Raw genomic sequence first — 17,546 nt, forward strand, 5'->3', positions numbered from 1 at the left:
AACTTACAATCAGTTAAATTAAACAGGCGAGTATAATGTTGGCATTATACTCATTTGGTAATATAAAATCACTTATCATATGCAACCCTGCTATGGATATTTAATCAACGATAGATTTATCGATAAAAATACAAGAAGGAGAAGCTCAGTTGTAAGCTAGAAGAGTCAATGAAAAGATGTGTTCGCTGTTGCTCGTTGTCTTTGAAATACATGTCGGAAAATGTACAATAATCATAAGTTTACGCTTGTTCACCAATTTCTCTAAATAAAATAATATGAACACAAAGAACTCAAGTGCTTGTGAAGGCCATCGAATGGTCATCCCTACATTGGTTTCTTTTCTTATTATTTTTTTTTTTTTTTTAGTTGATTTCAGTTTTAAATTGCAGAAATTTCATTTTGATTTGGTGTTTATATTGTCAGAAACAAAGACTTTAGTTAATTTTAAATATTTGTTGACTTAAATTTATGTTTGGTTTTTGTGGTAGTAAGTAGTCTGGTTGTTTATATTATTAAAATCAGTTGATTATTTATTTGTCTGTTGATTGTAAGAAAATTTAGTTTGTCTCACCTTCGCCCTTTTTCATTTTTTAATGTGCCCCCATATTTGGCTCTTGTTCCAATCAAGTCTATAATCTCAGGTATACAACTTGCAAAAATCGCCTGTATTCAGTATGAAAGATAATGATGATAGTGAAGTATTTCGATTTGTTTTCTTTTGAATACTTTTTATTGGTAGAAATAATACAAAAATCATACACGGAGCTCAGAGAACGCGAGGGAGTCAAGACAGGAGAAACTGAGAGGAATACCGATTGGCAGACAAATCTCTATAGATATACATGTGTATGCCTAGAAAAATGCTCAGTAGTTCAGTTCAACGACGTGGACGACACTTTTGCCTGCTGGGTGCTGGGAAGTTGCTTTGGTGGTTGATCATTTTTATTGTTGCTGTTTTTTTTTTTTTTGTTTTGTTTTGTTTTGTTTTGTTTTGTTTTATTTTTTGATGATAGCGCCAGACGTCATAGTTGTGAAAACTGAAGCATCTAAATGTTTAAAATCATAATGCTAATATAGAAACCATAAGAAAATATTATTTTGAAATTGAATTGAACTAAATAAAAGTATATTTTCATATATTCTTCGCAAATCAACCAACCATTTCAACAGTCTGCAGCTAATTGTTGTTTTGCAAATTATTAATAAGTAACACATGTCTAGTAACAATTAATTTTGCAGTAGGCCTTCGATTTCTTGGGGGTACGTGTTGTCTATAGTTAACAACACAGTATGTACTAAATTATCAATCGATATATGTAAACAAGCATATAGTATCACGTAACGAATATCATCAGGATGAGTTAAATATCTGGTGCCAGTGCACACACCCATCAATGCAAATCTAAATTTGACTTTATATTGATGATAGGTTTGAGCTTTAGCACCTGCTATTAGCAGAGACTGTTGGAAACTACAACTACTTCAAGATCAGGTGGTTTTGCATGGTAAGATATAATGTGTGTTTCATAAATTTTATAAATAGGCATATTCGCTATTCGCAAACAAAACATTTGTTTCATTGTATCTGGATGGTGTACGTGAGAGTCTATACTTTTTGGGAGGAATCGGGAAAGAGTTTCAAATGTAGACATGATATTGATACTGATTACGATTACACAGATACTGCAACTATTACTGATAACAAATAAATTGTTTGTCTTAATTAAATCATTGAGAAATTTTGCAGCGCCGCTTCGGGCAGCTGTATTACTCGTATATGCGTGGCTGCGGCATACTAAGTAGGTGCAAGCAAATTAACGACTTTAATTAATTAGAGATGATTAAGTAGGTAAATTGTGTAATATGTTATGTATGGTCGATTTTACCATATATTAATGGAGTATTTAGTATGCATGTATGTAATTACAAGTGAATTCTATATAATATGTAATAGTTAGGTAGTGGATAAAATTGCAAAAACGTTTCTACTTCATTTGTTTATGTATGTATTTGAGTAGAATTATAAAACGTGTACAAAATTGGAATAAATTAATGTCCATAGATCAAATCGGTACAGAACTAAAGCAGCAACTTGGTGTGTGGGTTCCAACAAACAAACCAACAAACAATTCAATGTTATGCATTTTATTCATTTTTTTTTAAGTAAGTTCAAAAACTAAACTTAAGAAAAAGCTATTTGTTTCGAAGCATTTCAACAGGGAAACTAAAACTATAAACAAATCCAATTTATCATAAATTGACTCTGCTGAAGTTGCATAAAAACTCGCGATTAATTTGTTTAAAAACTAAAAAAAAGTATTTTGATTAAATATTAAAGCCTGAACTGAGCACAAGGTGGCTAACGTTAAAAATCCTTTATTATTTTATTGATCCTTATTACAAAAAAAAAGTCATGAGACTTTTATTTTATATTCTCGTTTTTAAGTCAAAACATAAAACAAAAGAAATAAAATATTGACAATACTTCATATTATTGTATTAAAAAATTGTTTAATTATACTATTTTTCAGAATGCTTGCCGTCCAAATAGTCTAAGACATTTAAAATTCATTGACTTCTGTGCCAACCAATATGCCAAAATTCATCGATTTCTGTGCTTTGTGTTTTTTGCACTCACACGCAACGTATTTAAACCCTTCTGTAAATTGTTCTCCAAAACGAATTATGCAAATCAAATATGTATGATTGTGTCTATACGTGTGTGTGTGCGTGTGTGTGTGTCTTTGAATGCGTTTGAAAGTTCATTAACTCTGTTGGCTTGTTTGCAATCAATTCCGATTCCGAATTGTGCTACCAATGTCGTAAGATGCATGCTCTGCGTTATGCAGCAAAAAATACAACAAAATCAAAATGTTACCTTTAAAGGAGAACTACAAACATTTATGTATAGAGTATTGTTTGAGTCATAGCAATTGCGTCACGTATATTGATTATGAGTTAGCCGTTCTTATAATGAAAAGAAACTTTTTGATTTAGTTTGGAATTTGGACGATGAAATGTGCGTGAGAAAATTTGAGAATTTGTTGCATACCCGCCAGGCACTACGATTTCTATTAAATTCAATGTGTAAACATTTAATATCAACAATGCAAACATGATTCAACATTGAGTAACCACTTTGGCACTGAACATGTCCCAATTTGACCGCACATTGATCGTTTTTCTCTCAAGCTAACAAATAGCCTAATGAATCGCACACAAAAAAAACGAAGCCAAGTTGAAAAATATAAAATAATAAATTACATGTATAGCATGTTTATGTTTGGAAATATGATAACAACATAATTTACAGAAGGTTTTGAGAAAGAAAAAATGACACATTTAAGTCTTAGCTCATTTGATTTACGTATTTAACAGAGTTCGGTTTTCTCTCCTTTTACACATGCCACCAAGAAACCAATGCCTTTTTGTTAATTCGAATATAGTTCTTTATATTTTTGCAATATTCATTTTATTTACTTAATTATTGGCAACTGTTTTGTGGTTCAAGATCTGTCTGTGTTTTTTTGCTAATGCTCTTTTAACTGGTTTGTGTGCAGTTGCTGAGCAGATTTTGATAGCAAATGTGTGGGCATTTTTATGCAAATTCAAGTGACGTCAAATAACAATAAAATTAGGATAATACAAAAATGAATAAATAAAAGGACAAACGAGAAAAAAAAATAAAAATTTGTCTTAAAAAAGTATTTCATTTTCTGAAGTTTAGTAAGAATGCAATATAAGAAAAATCAGGTTAATTCGATTGTAGCGATTGTTGTTTTATAGATTCTGGTTATTTATCTTTTTGGTGTTGCTGTTGTAGTTACTTTGTATTTATTTAATTTATTTGTTGAATAATTCTTTTTTGTGGTACAGCCAGCAACGAATTCGTGTACCTTTTTCTAGGATCCTTGCTATATGTTCCACCATATTTGCTTCTCTGGGCAGCCAGTTCAGTGATTTCTGGTATCCAACTAGCGAACACAGCCTAAATTCAACAACACACATACACTTTTAGAATACAGAGAAGTGCCAAAATAATTCAGTTTCAGTTTCAGTTACAATTGCAGTTTTAGTATTTGGCTACTTGTTGCTGATCTTTGGATGGTGTGTTAAAAGAATTCACAAACTTTCTAAATGCGAGACTCACAAATTCGTAAGGAAACGACGACGATAACGCAGACAACGCAGGACAACAAAGGATGCATACATACCTCAAAATCACATAATCACACCGCACTCATTCTAACGATGATTCATACATTCAAGTCAACTCTCAACTCACTCACACACTCATACTTACATACTTATATACACATTTACCAGGTTCACTTGCAGACATTCGAAACCATTCGCTCAATATTACATCTAATTGTAAATAATTTTTTTATATATATATATACAGTTTGGATCTCTGGAAAGATATTATCTTTAAGTATTTACTGTTGTTTGTTTTTACTTTAAGGTCTATGAATTTACAGATTTACAGCTGTATACGAAACGTGCTATGGCTGCCAAGGAGTCTGCGGAGAGAGTCGTCGACCGACTACATACACGTATACGAATATTATTATTTAGATTTAGGGTATTTTAATGGCTTTTTTAAATACAAAATATAGCGATACTTTCAGTTCTAATGGTGTGCTAAATGTTATGGAATGAGATTGAGCGAACTGAAATAAACCTAGAATTTGTACGTTTAATATGCTCATATGCCTTTTTGTTCAATGTCGTACTAATATTGATTATAGAATAAACTTCGGCTAACCGAATCAAAAGACAAGTTCCAAAACCAGAGAAAATGTTTGATCGAATTTTAATTTAAATGCAGTTATAACAAATGTTTATCTACAATTTCTTATCATTTCCCACAAATTTACCATAACTTTAGCTCGAAACATACATTTTCTTCTGAGTTTTTTGAAAATTAGTCGGACAATTGGCAGACAAGCGTTTGTACACTTAATGGAATATACAAATTTAACCTGGATAATCTGGAAAATGTCTCGAAAAAATAAAATAAATCATGTTTTAGGCATAATTTAAAATGTTGAAGACATCGATGTACTATTTATGTTATGGTGACACTGATACAAAACTGCTTATTTAAGGATCAAAAGTTAAATGTAATTATTGCATAATATAGCTAATAGTCTCTCTTTAAAATATAAATAAAGATAATTACGTATACTTTGAAATATAATATTTTATTTGGTAATGCGTGACCGATGCTTTTAAATTGTGTTATCAACAATGCGACTTTAAGTTTTGCTTAAATGCTGCAGGATATTGACGAAAACAAAACCAAAAAAAAAAAAAAAAAAAGGAACTTAACCTTTAACTATCTCAAGTTGATAAACGCATGTTTCGTACTTCTGGTGTTAATGCAAAAAACATTTAAAGCATGGCAAATAAAACATTACTAAATGTAAACAGGAAATGAAAAAGTAAATGGACAGCAAATTCGGGCCAAATGTAATGTAAAACACACGCCTACAAAGTGTTTGTAGAACGAATTGCTAACTAATTCAAACAAATGTGTGAGACGTAATCAATTAAAAAATAAAATAAAAAAGGAATAAAAAGGAAAATACAAGTACAAAATCCCTAATTACTTTAATTGAAAAATTGATCATTTACATACAAATTGTATATGTAGACGACTAACTGATCTGTAGAATAGAGGTTGTGATTGATAATTATTGAAAGGAAAATGTAAATTTTAAGAAAACAAATTGAAATAAGAATGTAGAAAGTACTTTACTTTTTGATCGTATGATTAAACAGGGCGTTACGCAATGATAATAAATGTCATGTTTTCTGTTTGGGTATATTCATTGAAAGAGTTAATTAGGTAATCATGACTCTTATTCGTCAGAGTTGACTGACAACTACATTTTTGAGGGTAAATACATTAGTAGAACTTTGCATAACAGTCAACATCGTATGCGAGTTACCAAAATACAAATCCATTTGGTAAATTAAAATTATAACAACGGGTAACAGACTAAGTATGTAATTTGATTATTGAGTGTTAACGTGACTATTCATTACTAAGAATTTATGGGTTGCTACATTTGTGTTTGTACGAAAGATTGTTTCTCGTGCTTCACACTGAGTTATCGCAATAATCGCCTAGACTTTTGACTCAATACTTGGAGAAAATGTTTTATTGAATACTCAAACATATACTTTGAATAAATATATATATATAATATATATAGGTTGATATATATATTAATATAATATATGTTCATATACATGTATAAGACATATATATGGGAATTGGTTTAAGAAAAGAAAAGAACAAAACTGATTGCATAAATAACAAATTGTTTAAACATTTCACAGTTTTCTATTCTTCAATAACATTTAGTTAGGCTATGCATTTGGAGATCTTCAACTTGATATTATTTGATTGATATTGGTGTTACAGTTATTAATATTTATTTGTTTGAAATTATGTTTTTCAAATTGATTGTGATGTTGTTATGTCTTTTATTGCATATTGAATGTTATAGACTACCTCTTTCCGTGTTCTCTTTTCAGTTCACCGCCATATTTATTGCCACTACCAACGAGTTCAATTATTTCCGGTATACTGCTGGCAAACATTGCCTAAAATATTCCACACATACGAATATATAAAAATTAACAAGTTTGTTTAGCAAAATCAATTATTGTTAAAATTTAAACGATTGTTGTGTTTTAGCAAAAGGTCTCGAAAGAAAACACTTCGTCAGCCTAGTGGGTTCGAAGTGAGGTCAAGGCAGTCACACCAGAGGAGGCATATACTTATCAATCAATATTTTGGTTTTCTCAATATATGTATGTACCTAAAAGCAGTGGTTAAATTCTCAAATCAAAGTTGCGACAGCCAGCATTAAAGCATGCAAAACACAAATACCTTAAATATGATAGTTAGGCAAAAATTGATTATATGCATGTACGTAATGTGAGATAAATTTCAATCAATGTCGAGACCCTCACCGGCTACCTGATCTGTTGTTATTTCTTTTTGTTACTTGTCAAGGTGTCGGTGTTAGTGTCGGTGTCTACGAGTTGTTGTTACCAAATCAAAGGTAAATAGAAAATTCAAATATATGTATACAAAAGGAGATACTAAACTGCATGCATTTGGTTCGATGGTATTGAAAACAAAAGGCAACTGTTTTAAAAATGAATCAACTACCAGCTGCTGTACGAGTAGTAAGTATGTAAATGTCGCTGAGAGTGCGGGCGAAGAACGAATCGAGAGTGGCTAAATTAAACCGCACGTTGAAACGCGTTAAGCTTACTTAAGTGATTTAAAGCTAACGGAACTGGGATGAACGCATAAATGAAACTGAGTCTCAAAGTAAACGTTTTTGTTTTTTTTTTGTGTTTTTTTTTTTTAAATAAATCGGTGCAGCGGTATTAAGTCGTTCTATGCATGTATTTACAAAAACGTAGCATATTTCTTAAATACGGATACGGTTTTATATAGATTAATTCAATAAAATATAATGTATTGTAGATAAATCCTTATGCTATAAGTCGGATTGTAATTATATGTATGTAGTAAAGGGACAACGCTTGGTACGAGTTCAAGTTGAGGTTGAGTAAAGTAAAGTGCTACGCTTGGTACATGAGTTATTTGTACTGGTTCTGGTACTGGTACTGGTACTGGTACTGGATGGTTTTGGTTACTTGAATACTTTATCGCTAAGCTAGTTTTGAGCACAACTGTACTAAGTACGTTAGCCAACAACCAAAACTTTAATCATTCACACATATTAGCACTGCCAACACCGCTGTTGCTTGGCCTAAACTCAATGGTCCTCGATGTAAATTGGGTAGGACAGAGGCAGACAGAGAGAGATAGAGAAACATTGTCTATATATGTAACTAAAAGAAAGTTTGGATAATGTTGTAGTACATATTGTTGTTGCTTTTTGTGTGGTATATTGTTGATTGTTTCAGCATTTTGTTGTTACACTTACCAAGCCGACGAGCAGAAAGAACACGAGAAATGTTCTTCCCAAAACAGTCTCACAGTAAACGTCACCATATCCTACCGTTGACATGGTCACAATTAGGAAATAGACACAGGTCCAATAGGATAAACGATGAGCATTATTAAAATCCAGCGGATCGCCAGAGTTCTCCAGCTAAATTTTAAGAAAATGCAATTGCAATTTTCAATTGCAAACAAATACGCATCAGCGATTATTCAGATTGCACATTTCCTATGCCATTGGACACTGGAAAAAGCGCTACGCACGCCCTCCCAGCTGTTAGCGCCGGGCTCATACTCTGTAACAGCGTGCAACGCGGCGTATGCGTAATATTTTAACTGGCTCAGACACGCGCTGCAAATCTGCCACAGAGCCGGCTGGAAGACGCGCGACACGCATAGCTAAATGTGTGTGTAAATGTTAACTGTGAGTGTGTGTCTACATACCAGATGTATAATGCCCGCTGCTGTTAACCACACGGATATAAAAATTGATACTAGTTGAGCCAAGCGTATTGAGCTCGATGTTTTTAGTACGTTTAAATATTGTAAAATATCTGGAACAGTCATGAGACGTAGCGCTCGAAGAAATCGAAGACCTGTTTATAATATATATTGACACAAATTATAGTTGCCACACGCAGAGTAAAGCACATTGCATGCATACAAATCGATCTAGGCACGCCCTTAAGAATTATTTCGAATTGTTAAATTAAACATAACATATTGTTTTAAGGCGTTCGTGATGTATGTATACACGTAAGTGTATACGTTTGTGTCTGTGTATGTGTATGTACAAGAGATGAAAATCTTCTTTCCGTGAAACCGATTTGTATGCATCAAATTTTGGGAATTTTTGTAATATTATTAATTTTGGGTATTTCTTTTTTGAGCTTACCGATCCATGTTCGATCTAAATATATTGATACGAAGGACGGGGGTATTGTAAAATAATCTACAAAACTGTACATTTCTAACATAAACCAAAGCTTATCGGACGCCGCTATGAACTGTAAAAAATTGTTAATGAAAGAACACAATCACGTTTAATGATTTGTCAAAAGAGAAGCTAACTAATTATAAACTGAATGCTCAGCCAATTGATTTGCGACAAAATAAATAGAGTGTGCCGTGTAAAACTTACTCGTATAAAAAAGTAAACCATAAAAAATATATTGAATGCGAGATCGATCTGTTGAGTAATGTTATTACTCCATTTTTGGCATCTTTCAACTTCTTCGCTTGATGCATCAACAAAGTATATAATGAGAGATGCAATGCTGAGTATAAATACGAGTACGACCTGAAAGAAAAATGGTTAAATTATCTATAAAACTTGCGTTCAATTCAATAAAAACATGCTATAACTATATATTAATTTTTCAATTATGTATCATCTTCAAAATTATGGTTTCAGTTATGTATAATACTATCTGAGGGTATCTGAAGGTTCAACCGGGATTAAAATGGATTGTTTATTCTCATTCACATAATTAAGAGTATATTGGGCTCGTCTGATTGTCCCATCGCACAAATCCAATTTTTCTTGGAGATACTGAATTTATAGTCTTAAGTTCATTTTATTTATGTCCGATTAAAACAAAGATATTTGTATTAAGCTTCTTCACAGGTCCGTAAGAAGAATGTGGAATAGTGGCTCAACCGAACGGAAAAATGATTAGCTGGATGTTTAGCTGGGTGTGAGTAAAAATTTAAATATTTTGGAGTTTCAAGAAAATTAACACTGAACGGTGTATTGACAAAAAGTAAAACAGTTTGAATTTTTACACAAAATCTCAACCTCGTGCCAGCCAGTTGTATTTGTAACATCCAGTTTTGTATCTCATTATTGATTTTCATCAGAAAAATCTTTATTTTTTTAAATCTTTTCAATTAAGCCCAATCGTACTCCCTATCACATTACTTTCTGGTATGTTTTTTTGGCACGCCTTGTTTACAACCATTGAGTTGTTTATCCGTTTCCTGGCAGAGATGAATAGAAAATAAATTGGATAGGATTATGCACGCCTAATTGCGCCATCTCATTGCTCCGAAATCGCTGCAGCCTTAAGTCGAGGGCGTTCCGTTGATAAATCTGCGGCAATCTTGAAAATGTTACAAGGTAATTTCGGCAGGGCTTCTTCTGCTTGAAAAAGCGCTCGTTAGGCCGCAGCTGTCCGAACAGTGAGCGAGTTAAATGTCAGGGCTTTTTGCCAAAACGAAAATACCAGTAAAGGTGAATCAACTGGGAACTAGCGCTCTTTTAGCCAACATTGTGTCGTCTTATGCCACTTCATGCTATTCTAAATGGGCTTAATTGTTATTGCCGTTGTTAGTATTTCCGCTCAGCCTTATAGACGTAATTGCTTTGATAATCAAACAAAACATAGCATAAAAGGAAAACTGAATTTGGCAAAAGCAGCACGCAAGCTGACTTTTTCATGTTATTATGCAAATGCACATAATATAATGGATCTTTATTATAGTTTTTAGCACAACAACATTCCAAAATTGGCTTTACTTTAATCCAAAACTTTCACATAGAAATGTTAAAGGATTACATATACGCCATGGGATGCCGACTGACTTTTCATTAAGCTAACTTAATTGGCAGTGGCATCTAATGAAATTGAACCGTAATCTCATCCAGTGTTGACGTAAGGCTTTCCTTTCCGTGTATATCAGTAGTGAATCCAAGACTGACGTCATCAGGACAAGGTAATCAATGCAGCACCCAAGCCAGAAAGGCGAAAACGGCAAAGTAACATGGCCACAAAGATGATACAATTTCTTGCTCATATTGTTATAGCTGGGATTATTCTTCTTCTTGTAGAAACCTCAGCAAGAAACTGGGTCAGTCACTATGTTGCGAGCACGACCCGAACCAGTTATGCCAAATATCGAACTTTAAATGTCAAACCCAAAAAATGTGTATAAAAAAAAAACACCTGCAGTCTTGACACCTGCAGAGAATATTTTAATTTTGTGTTATGTTATGTTATTTATAAGAAATATAAATACTTTCGGGTATCCAGAATGCCTATCCAAAACTAATTCGCATACTTTAAAAACAAGAGTGCTTTAGTCGAATGTGTCAGACTTAGATAAATTGAAGACGTTTTCCCTTTTATGTCAGCATACTAAGTAATGCATGCTTAAATATATTTATATATGTCCTCTCGATTCAGGTGAACATCTGGCCTCATTCATGCAACCGGAGCTAGTTTTAAATGAAACAAACTAGATTCCTTTGCTTTGAACTAACTTCTATAGCCACCGAAATGGTTGTGATTATAAAGACGATATACAGACCCTCAAGGTCAACAATTTATGTAGTAGAATGGGTTCTGGATAAAAAAGTTGGTTTTGATTAGCTATTTACTATTAATTACAAGTATTTTAAGACTGCCAGCTGCTCAAAAAAGAAACCAATCAATAGTAATGGAGCAGCGACAGAAAGAATGGTAGGGCTTTTAGTTTAATGGCCCCAGTGCTAAGGCACAATGAGGTTTTTAAAGAGTGCTGACTACTCGTATCGAAGCTGCTCCATGGCGTGACCAAGTGCAATCGGATGTAGTCGACCGCCCCCAGTAAGCTGCCATAAATGCTGCTTGAAGGCTTTCGCTCCACTTCCGCATTGACGTCGCTTTAAAAATTTAAAGCCAATTAGCTGCAGGGCTATGCATGAAGTATTGACCACCCTAGGGGGAGTTCATTCTAGTTTGTTGGGGCAAACCTTCGATTAAAGTGAATGGCAGAATAACACCGATTGTGTAACAGTCAAATAGAAAAGGAATACATACTTGCAGTACAGTTAAACCCAACCGCAACAATAAAAAGAATAGCAATATCAACTATAGCACAGAGCCGAAAAGATACAACGAGCTTGGGCAAAACGTCCAGAAGGCAGCCAAAAGCTGCAATGCCAACAAATATACGCCGCTGTCTGCCAACCGATTGGCGTTTTGGCAGAAGGGCTGGCCTGGCTATATCCATTTACCCCAATTCGCGTTCCTTCTCCATAAATCGCTACAGCCCCACGCGTCTGCCTTCCTTGGCCCTGGTAACAATGAAACGTGCGAGTTTTTATCGATTTTCTTAGACTTTTTCCTGGCCCACTCTTATTATTTGCTGTAATTTCTTCTTTTTTTCGGTTGTGGCTTTTTTAGTGCACCAAAATATCATTCGTTATTTTATTTCATTTTGCCCGTTTCCCCCTATTAGCTGGAAAATCTTGTTGGCTTAAGGATAGCTCTCTCTTTGCATACAACAAAGAGCACAAATTTCGACAAATGTCCCACAGAGAAATCAACCAGTTGGAAAAGGCATAAACATTTTTGCATATATGTGTGTAAGATATAATTTGTTATATCATTTTTTGCTTTTACTCCTTCTTTTCCCTTATTATCGTAAGCATCGATTGAGGAATAGAGTTTTAAAGCCCATCAATGATTAAGTTACTTCACATTTAAAATATTACCCTGTTGGGTTATATACCGTGAGCTTTTTATATAAACAAATTATATATATATAATTATATATTATGTATGAAAGCGTCTTGAAAGGGCAGCTTACTGCAAGGGGCAGGGTATCTCTTAATCGGGCACTCCCAACTAGCGCACCCTTTCTTTATTACTTGCTTCTTGTTGTTGCCGCAGCACTGAAGTGTCATATGATAATGGAAATAATGTATTTCGACTGTGTTAGCTTTAAGAGGAAATCAATTGCTGCATACGACCTTTCTATCTATTGTGCTTGATAAAAGCAGGTATTATCATACGAAATGTGAACAGAGCGCGAAATTGGAATTTTAGATAACTGTGCAGGCTTCAAGCTGAATATGCTTGTAGATTCCCTAAATTAGTCGAACGAAGCAATCAAATAACACTTTTAATTAAAATATGCAAAATGTTCTATTGCACGTTTTTCGTATGCTTACAAAAGTATGCTATAAAAATTGAATCGATAGTTACTATAAGAGCCAATTTCTTTCTATTAGCATCTCCAATTTCAAAACCCTATTTACAATTTCTGAATCAGTCACACGCACATAGATATAAACAGGTTCCATGGTACACTCCATTAGAAGGGTATACGCTTTTAGTTTCTTGAGTTTCAGGCCGATCGCATGATTAGCAGAAAGCTTCATTTAACCATCTACCGTCAAATTTCCAAAACCCCGTAACGTGTGTTCATTAAGGACTTATGTAGTTGTTTGAAAATAATTTTGAAGGCGACTGACCTTCGTTCCAGGAAGTGAGGAAAATTATCTACTTAATCTTAAAAAAACGTTTCCACAAGGAAAAGTTTGAAAAGTGTCAAACACCTCCTGACTAAATATGCGCAAAGATCTTTGCAAGTGGTCTTTAGGCGTTAGCGCCGTCTCCCTCATAAATAAAATCTTTCGGATTCACGGGAATATATGCCAAAAACCCAATATAATCTTTGTTACTTTGATAACAACATATAAAAATGTGCTCTAATCTCACAAAATAAATAATTACGAAATTAAAAAAAAAAAAACAGTCGGCAACTTCTAAATGTCTGAAAATAAATTCCTCTAGTAGCGTAGAGCTTAGGCAGAAGTTCCTATTTAATGGATGGCTGCATAATGTGACATATGCATAACATTAAATTAGGTCTGTTTGCACATGGCACCTGGCTTCTTTCATGAGCTATCATTAGTTATCAGAACATATGTTTATTTCCAAGTAGCTGGTGGATTTTTTTAATACACCAAAGCAGCCGCTTCCAGGCCACTAAATCAATTTGCTGGCGAGCATTTGTGGTACATGGAAATGGTTGATTTACTTTGCTGCTTCCGCTGTTGACATGCAACACACAGTGGCAGCAACGAAATGTGGCTAATAAAATGTAAATGTTACATTTTACACGCAACCAGCTTGCCCTTGCAAATCGAATAGAATGGGCTGAAATTGAATGGGTAACTCGAATGCACTTGAAAAGAATTACTGGCCATATTTATCTGCCACGTAATTGTTTCGATTTGTTGTAAATTTCCAAGGTTAAACAGAATTTCAACTAAAAATACTGATGTGGAAGGGAGAGGGATTAATATACTTACCAAAATTCGACCAGTTGTTGTTTGACCCGAGATAAGCTCTCCAGCCCAGTCTTTTGCTTCTGTCATAAATGTTCCCTCGAACTCCTGTTTGTTACGTGACGCCTTCTGCTCCTTTTGCTTGGGATCGTTGGGTCCCAGGTCCGGCTCCTTGCGGCAGCAGATGAATGCAAATGCACGCCATAGCAGCACAATGAGCAGGCCAGCAAGGAATGTGAATATGCTGGATAGCAGAAAACACCAATATTTGCGAACTTTGAGACAATCATCGGCATCGAATGGTGAATCTGTTGGATCATCGGCCAATGATTCGACAGTGCTTTGATCACACCCCGACATCCCCTGCAAAATTCGTATAGCATATGCATGAGTATTCAGAATAATTAGTCTATTAATAATCAATTAGCAATTAACTAATAACTATTACCAATACAAATAATATCTACACGAGACAAAGTTTCTGAGCACAAGGCGGCAGCCATTTATAAATATGTATGTACACATACTTAAACACATATATACACTAGATTGTATGCTTGTATGCAAATGTATTACACATACGTACATAGTACGTCACGTTTGACATTAAGAATGAGCACATTTTTTGGCTCAAGTTTGCATCGCAAAGCGCATAAATGTAAACAAAAATAACAGTTTTCGACGACAGAGAATGTAGGCCATTAATACTTAGTTGTAAATGCTAAAACAAAACAAAAAAATAATGTATAGCACAACTTATCTAATAAATACAAAAATAAGCAACCGATCAACATGAACGCATTATTAGATTCTTGGCTTACATTTGTCAATACACTGATATTTGTGCCGATCAACCCGCTTGCCATTTCAGTTGCTTACATTGCGGCGCACTGCACTATATACACTATATAAATATGTACAATTTGTATGATATTGTGATTATGGTTTGGTCGAGGCACTCTGGGCTTTCAAGTGCATATAGGCCCTGGCCACTTTGGGCATGGCCAAGTGGCCAATGACGCCACCAAAGAGCCAACAGACGCGACTGCGACAATAACGGCGAAAAACGGCAGAAAACTTGGCACGCCTTTAAAAATAGCAACAAACAAATCTTTCTTTTATTTTTAAAGTTGTCTCGCAATATAGTATGCGACACACGCACATAGATCGACACCACACATGAGCAAAGAACGCGGCTACAATTTTCTTAAGATGTCAGCTTTGGCCATGCGACATTTAACATACGATTACGAAGACAGACGTAGATACACCGACTGCTAGATACATATGTAATGTATCTGATCGAGTCAGATTAGCTTAACATCCACTCAACTAGTACACGGTCTTTTATTATTATTTGATGGCCGACAGAATTATTGCACGCTTTTCAATAATTAGCAACTGGGGCCAACGCACTCAATGAATCACTGCCTATGCTACTATGTATGTAAATATATACATTTATATACGCATAAATATATATATATATATTTATGTATATTATAGATACATCTGCATCTAAGAAAACACACGCAACAGCACAGCACGCACGATTAAGGCCAGCACCATACAAAAAGGAGGCAACGAGCGAACCGCACAACCGACGCGCACCAACTGAAAATGAACGCCGCCTGCTCAGCTGCTTAGCTGGCCAGCGTGCTATCTCCTGACGCGGAGGCGGGCGCGGGCTCGCTCTCTCGCTGGCTGACCGCGAAAATTGTCAACGCAGGCGACAAAATTGAATTGAATTAACAGGCACGAAAAATGAAAACAGAATTTAGCACTGACACCTGCCACACCTGCATACTCTTTTCCTACAAACTTTAACTGGAACTTATCTGATACAAATGTAATCTATATTTAACTATGGCGCTGGCATTTCCCAATAATTCGGGATTCTAATATAACCGCAAGTTCAGATATTTTATTTTTCATTCATTTTATTATATTATACTTATAATATAATTCTGATTTTATATGTTACATATATATGGCTTACGTTTGAAACTTGCCATTAACATTTATTTAAAGTATCTTATTTATCGGATTGGTGATTTGAGATTCTGACTCTGTTTCCTCTATATCCAACCGTATTCGGCTCTACTTTATTTGACCCACCTGGCTTATGGCTTCGTTCAAGGAACATAAAAAATCAAAAGCCGGCTTGCTAGAAGATTTTTAAATTTTTCTATGTATGAATTAGTGATCTAGCAAAGGTAGTTGGGGTCGTTTTGGCCAGCTGCATGGGATTCACTTAAAACTTCCCAGATTTCTTGTATTCCAATCAGTCTATTCTATACGTTGCCTCAAAATGATAATGCCCGTGGAAAGGGTATTAGAACGTACGTTTGTATAATAGACCTATATACCCATATATATGTGTGTGTCAATGTGTGCGTGAGTTGCCAACAATGAATTGCTATTACAACAAAAAAACAACAGGGCAAATATATATAAATAAAATATGAGTTCTCTTGTTGTTCTGCCCAGTGCCGTTCTAAGCACACAAACACACACACACACACACAATCACATTTTTGCATTCCCTCTCAGCGCCCAGTGGCAAACGAGGAACCACCAGGTTAACTCAGCCCAGTCACGCCATGTTGCCAGTAAGCTGTCGTTTCATAATTTACGCGCTTTGTTTGCTATTTCCTGCGGGGACAGGCCAACAACGACCCCAAACCCCCAGAGCCAACCACAGCAATAGTCCGCCGTTTCCTCAAACATGGCAACAAGCTGCCCGAGTTAAATTGCCTCCGTTTTACCTACGCGTTTTCACTAGCCACAATTGCTCATCATCAACAGCAGCCGCGGCAGCAATGTGTATTTGTATACCCTGAACCCAAAGGAAATGGGTAAAAACGGTATATTGTATTTGTACAAATGTATGTAACAGGCAGATGGAAGCACCTCCGACCCTGTAAAGTATATATATTCTTGATCGGTATTAATGGCCTAGTCGATCAGTCTGTCCGCCCGTTCGTTCCGTATATATGAACGCAAGGATCTCAGAACCTACTCGAGTTAGAGTCTTGAAGTTTTAGCTGTACGTCCTCCTAGTGCTTGCGCAAATCGAGCAGTTGAAAATATTATGTGCGGCAGCTTGCGCAAATTAAGAAATTATGTATACACACACACACATTCATACGCATTCTATCAACAGCATTGTAATATCTATTGTTTTCTGTGCTGTCTGTGTTCTGCTATTTTAATTCGTTTTTTTTTTCTCAATGGAAATTATTTGTTGATATGGCTTTTGATCAACGCACAGCTCAAACCGTAAGATGTTGTTACCTTATCTGATGAAGGTGCATTCCACTGTGTGGAAAAATGACAAAAAAGATTTGCAAGCAACTTTTTTGCTTACTATCTGATTGGCCTCACTCTTTTTCAAAGATCTTTGTCCCCTCCCTCTCAAAAAGGTGATTCTTACTTTTTGGAAAATCCATTCCTCCTTGGTGGAAATGGGGGTCAACATTTGGTGGG

At 34.9% G+C, this 17,546-nt stretch overlaps 1 protein-coding gene and 1 long non-coding RNA gene across 37 annotated transcripts in view; one reads left to right on the forward strand and one right to left on the reverse strand.

Annotated features, from left to right (window-relative positions):
• Positions 1 to 17,546, reverse strand: part of slo (calcium-activated potassium channel slo) — a 54,331-nt gene that overhangs the window by 32,070 nt on the left and 4,715 nt on the right. For 19 of the 36 annotated variants that reach the window (XM_070207759.1, XM_032440849.2, XM_032440850.2 and 16 more), the window contains 6 exons: positions 14,082 to 14,420; positions 9,141 to 9,299; positions 8,895 to 9,006; positions 8,444 to 8,595; positions 7,983 to 8,150; positions 6,527 to 6,618 (listed from right to left, as the gene is read on the reverse strand). In XM_070207759.1, the coding sequence (XP_070063860.1) occupies positions 6,527 to 6,618; positions 7,983 to 8,150; positions 8,444 to 8,595; positions 8,895 to 9,006; positions 9,141 to 9,299; positions 14,082 to 14,417 (1,019 nt within the window). In that variant the 5' untranslated portion in view covers positions 14,418 to 14,420. Of the gene's footprint in view, positions 1 to 571; positions 664 to 3,896; positions 3,989 to 6,526; positions 6,619 to 7,982; positions 8,151 to 8,443; positions 8,596 to 8,894; positions 9,007 to 9,140; positions 9,300 to 14,081; positions 14,421 to 14,878; positions 15,073 to 17,546 lie in introns of those variants that run through there. The other 17 variants (XM_070207757.1, XM_015171844.3, XM_070207758.1 and 14 more) reach the window with 8 other exon arrangements.
• Positions 6,776 to 7,433, forward strand: LOC116652392 (uncharacterized). Its single transcript, XR_011416277.1, has 3 exons — positions 6,776 to 6,946; positions 7,034 to 7,082; positions 7,165 to 7,433. It is a non-coding gene; the product is annotated as an uncharacterized lncRNA (long non-coding RNA).

Source organism: Drosophila virilis, chromosome 2 (assembly GCF_030788295.1).
Source record: "Drosophila virilis strain 15010-1051.87 chromosome 2, Dvir_AGI_RSII-ME, whole genome shotgun sequence".
NCBI classification, from domain to species: domain Eukaryota; kingdom Metazoa; phylum Arthropoda; class Insecta; order Diptera; family Drosophilidae; genus Drosophila; species Drosophila virilis.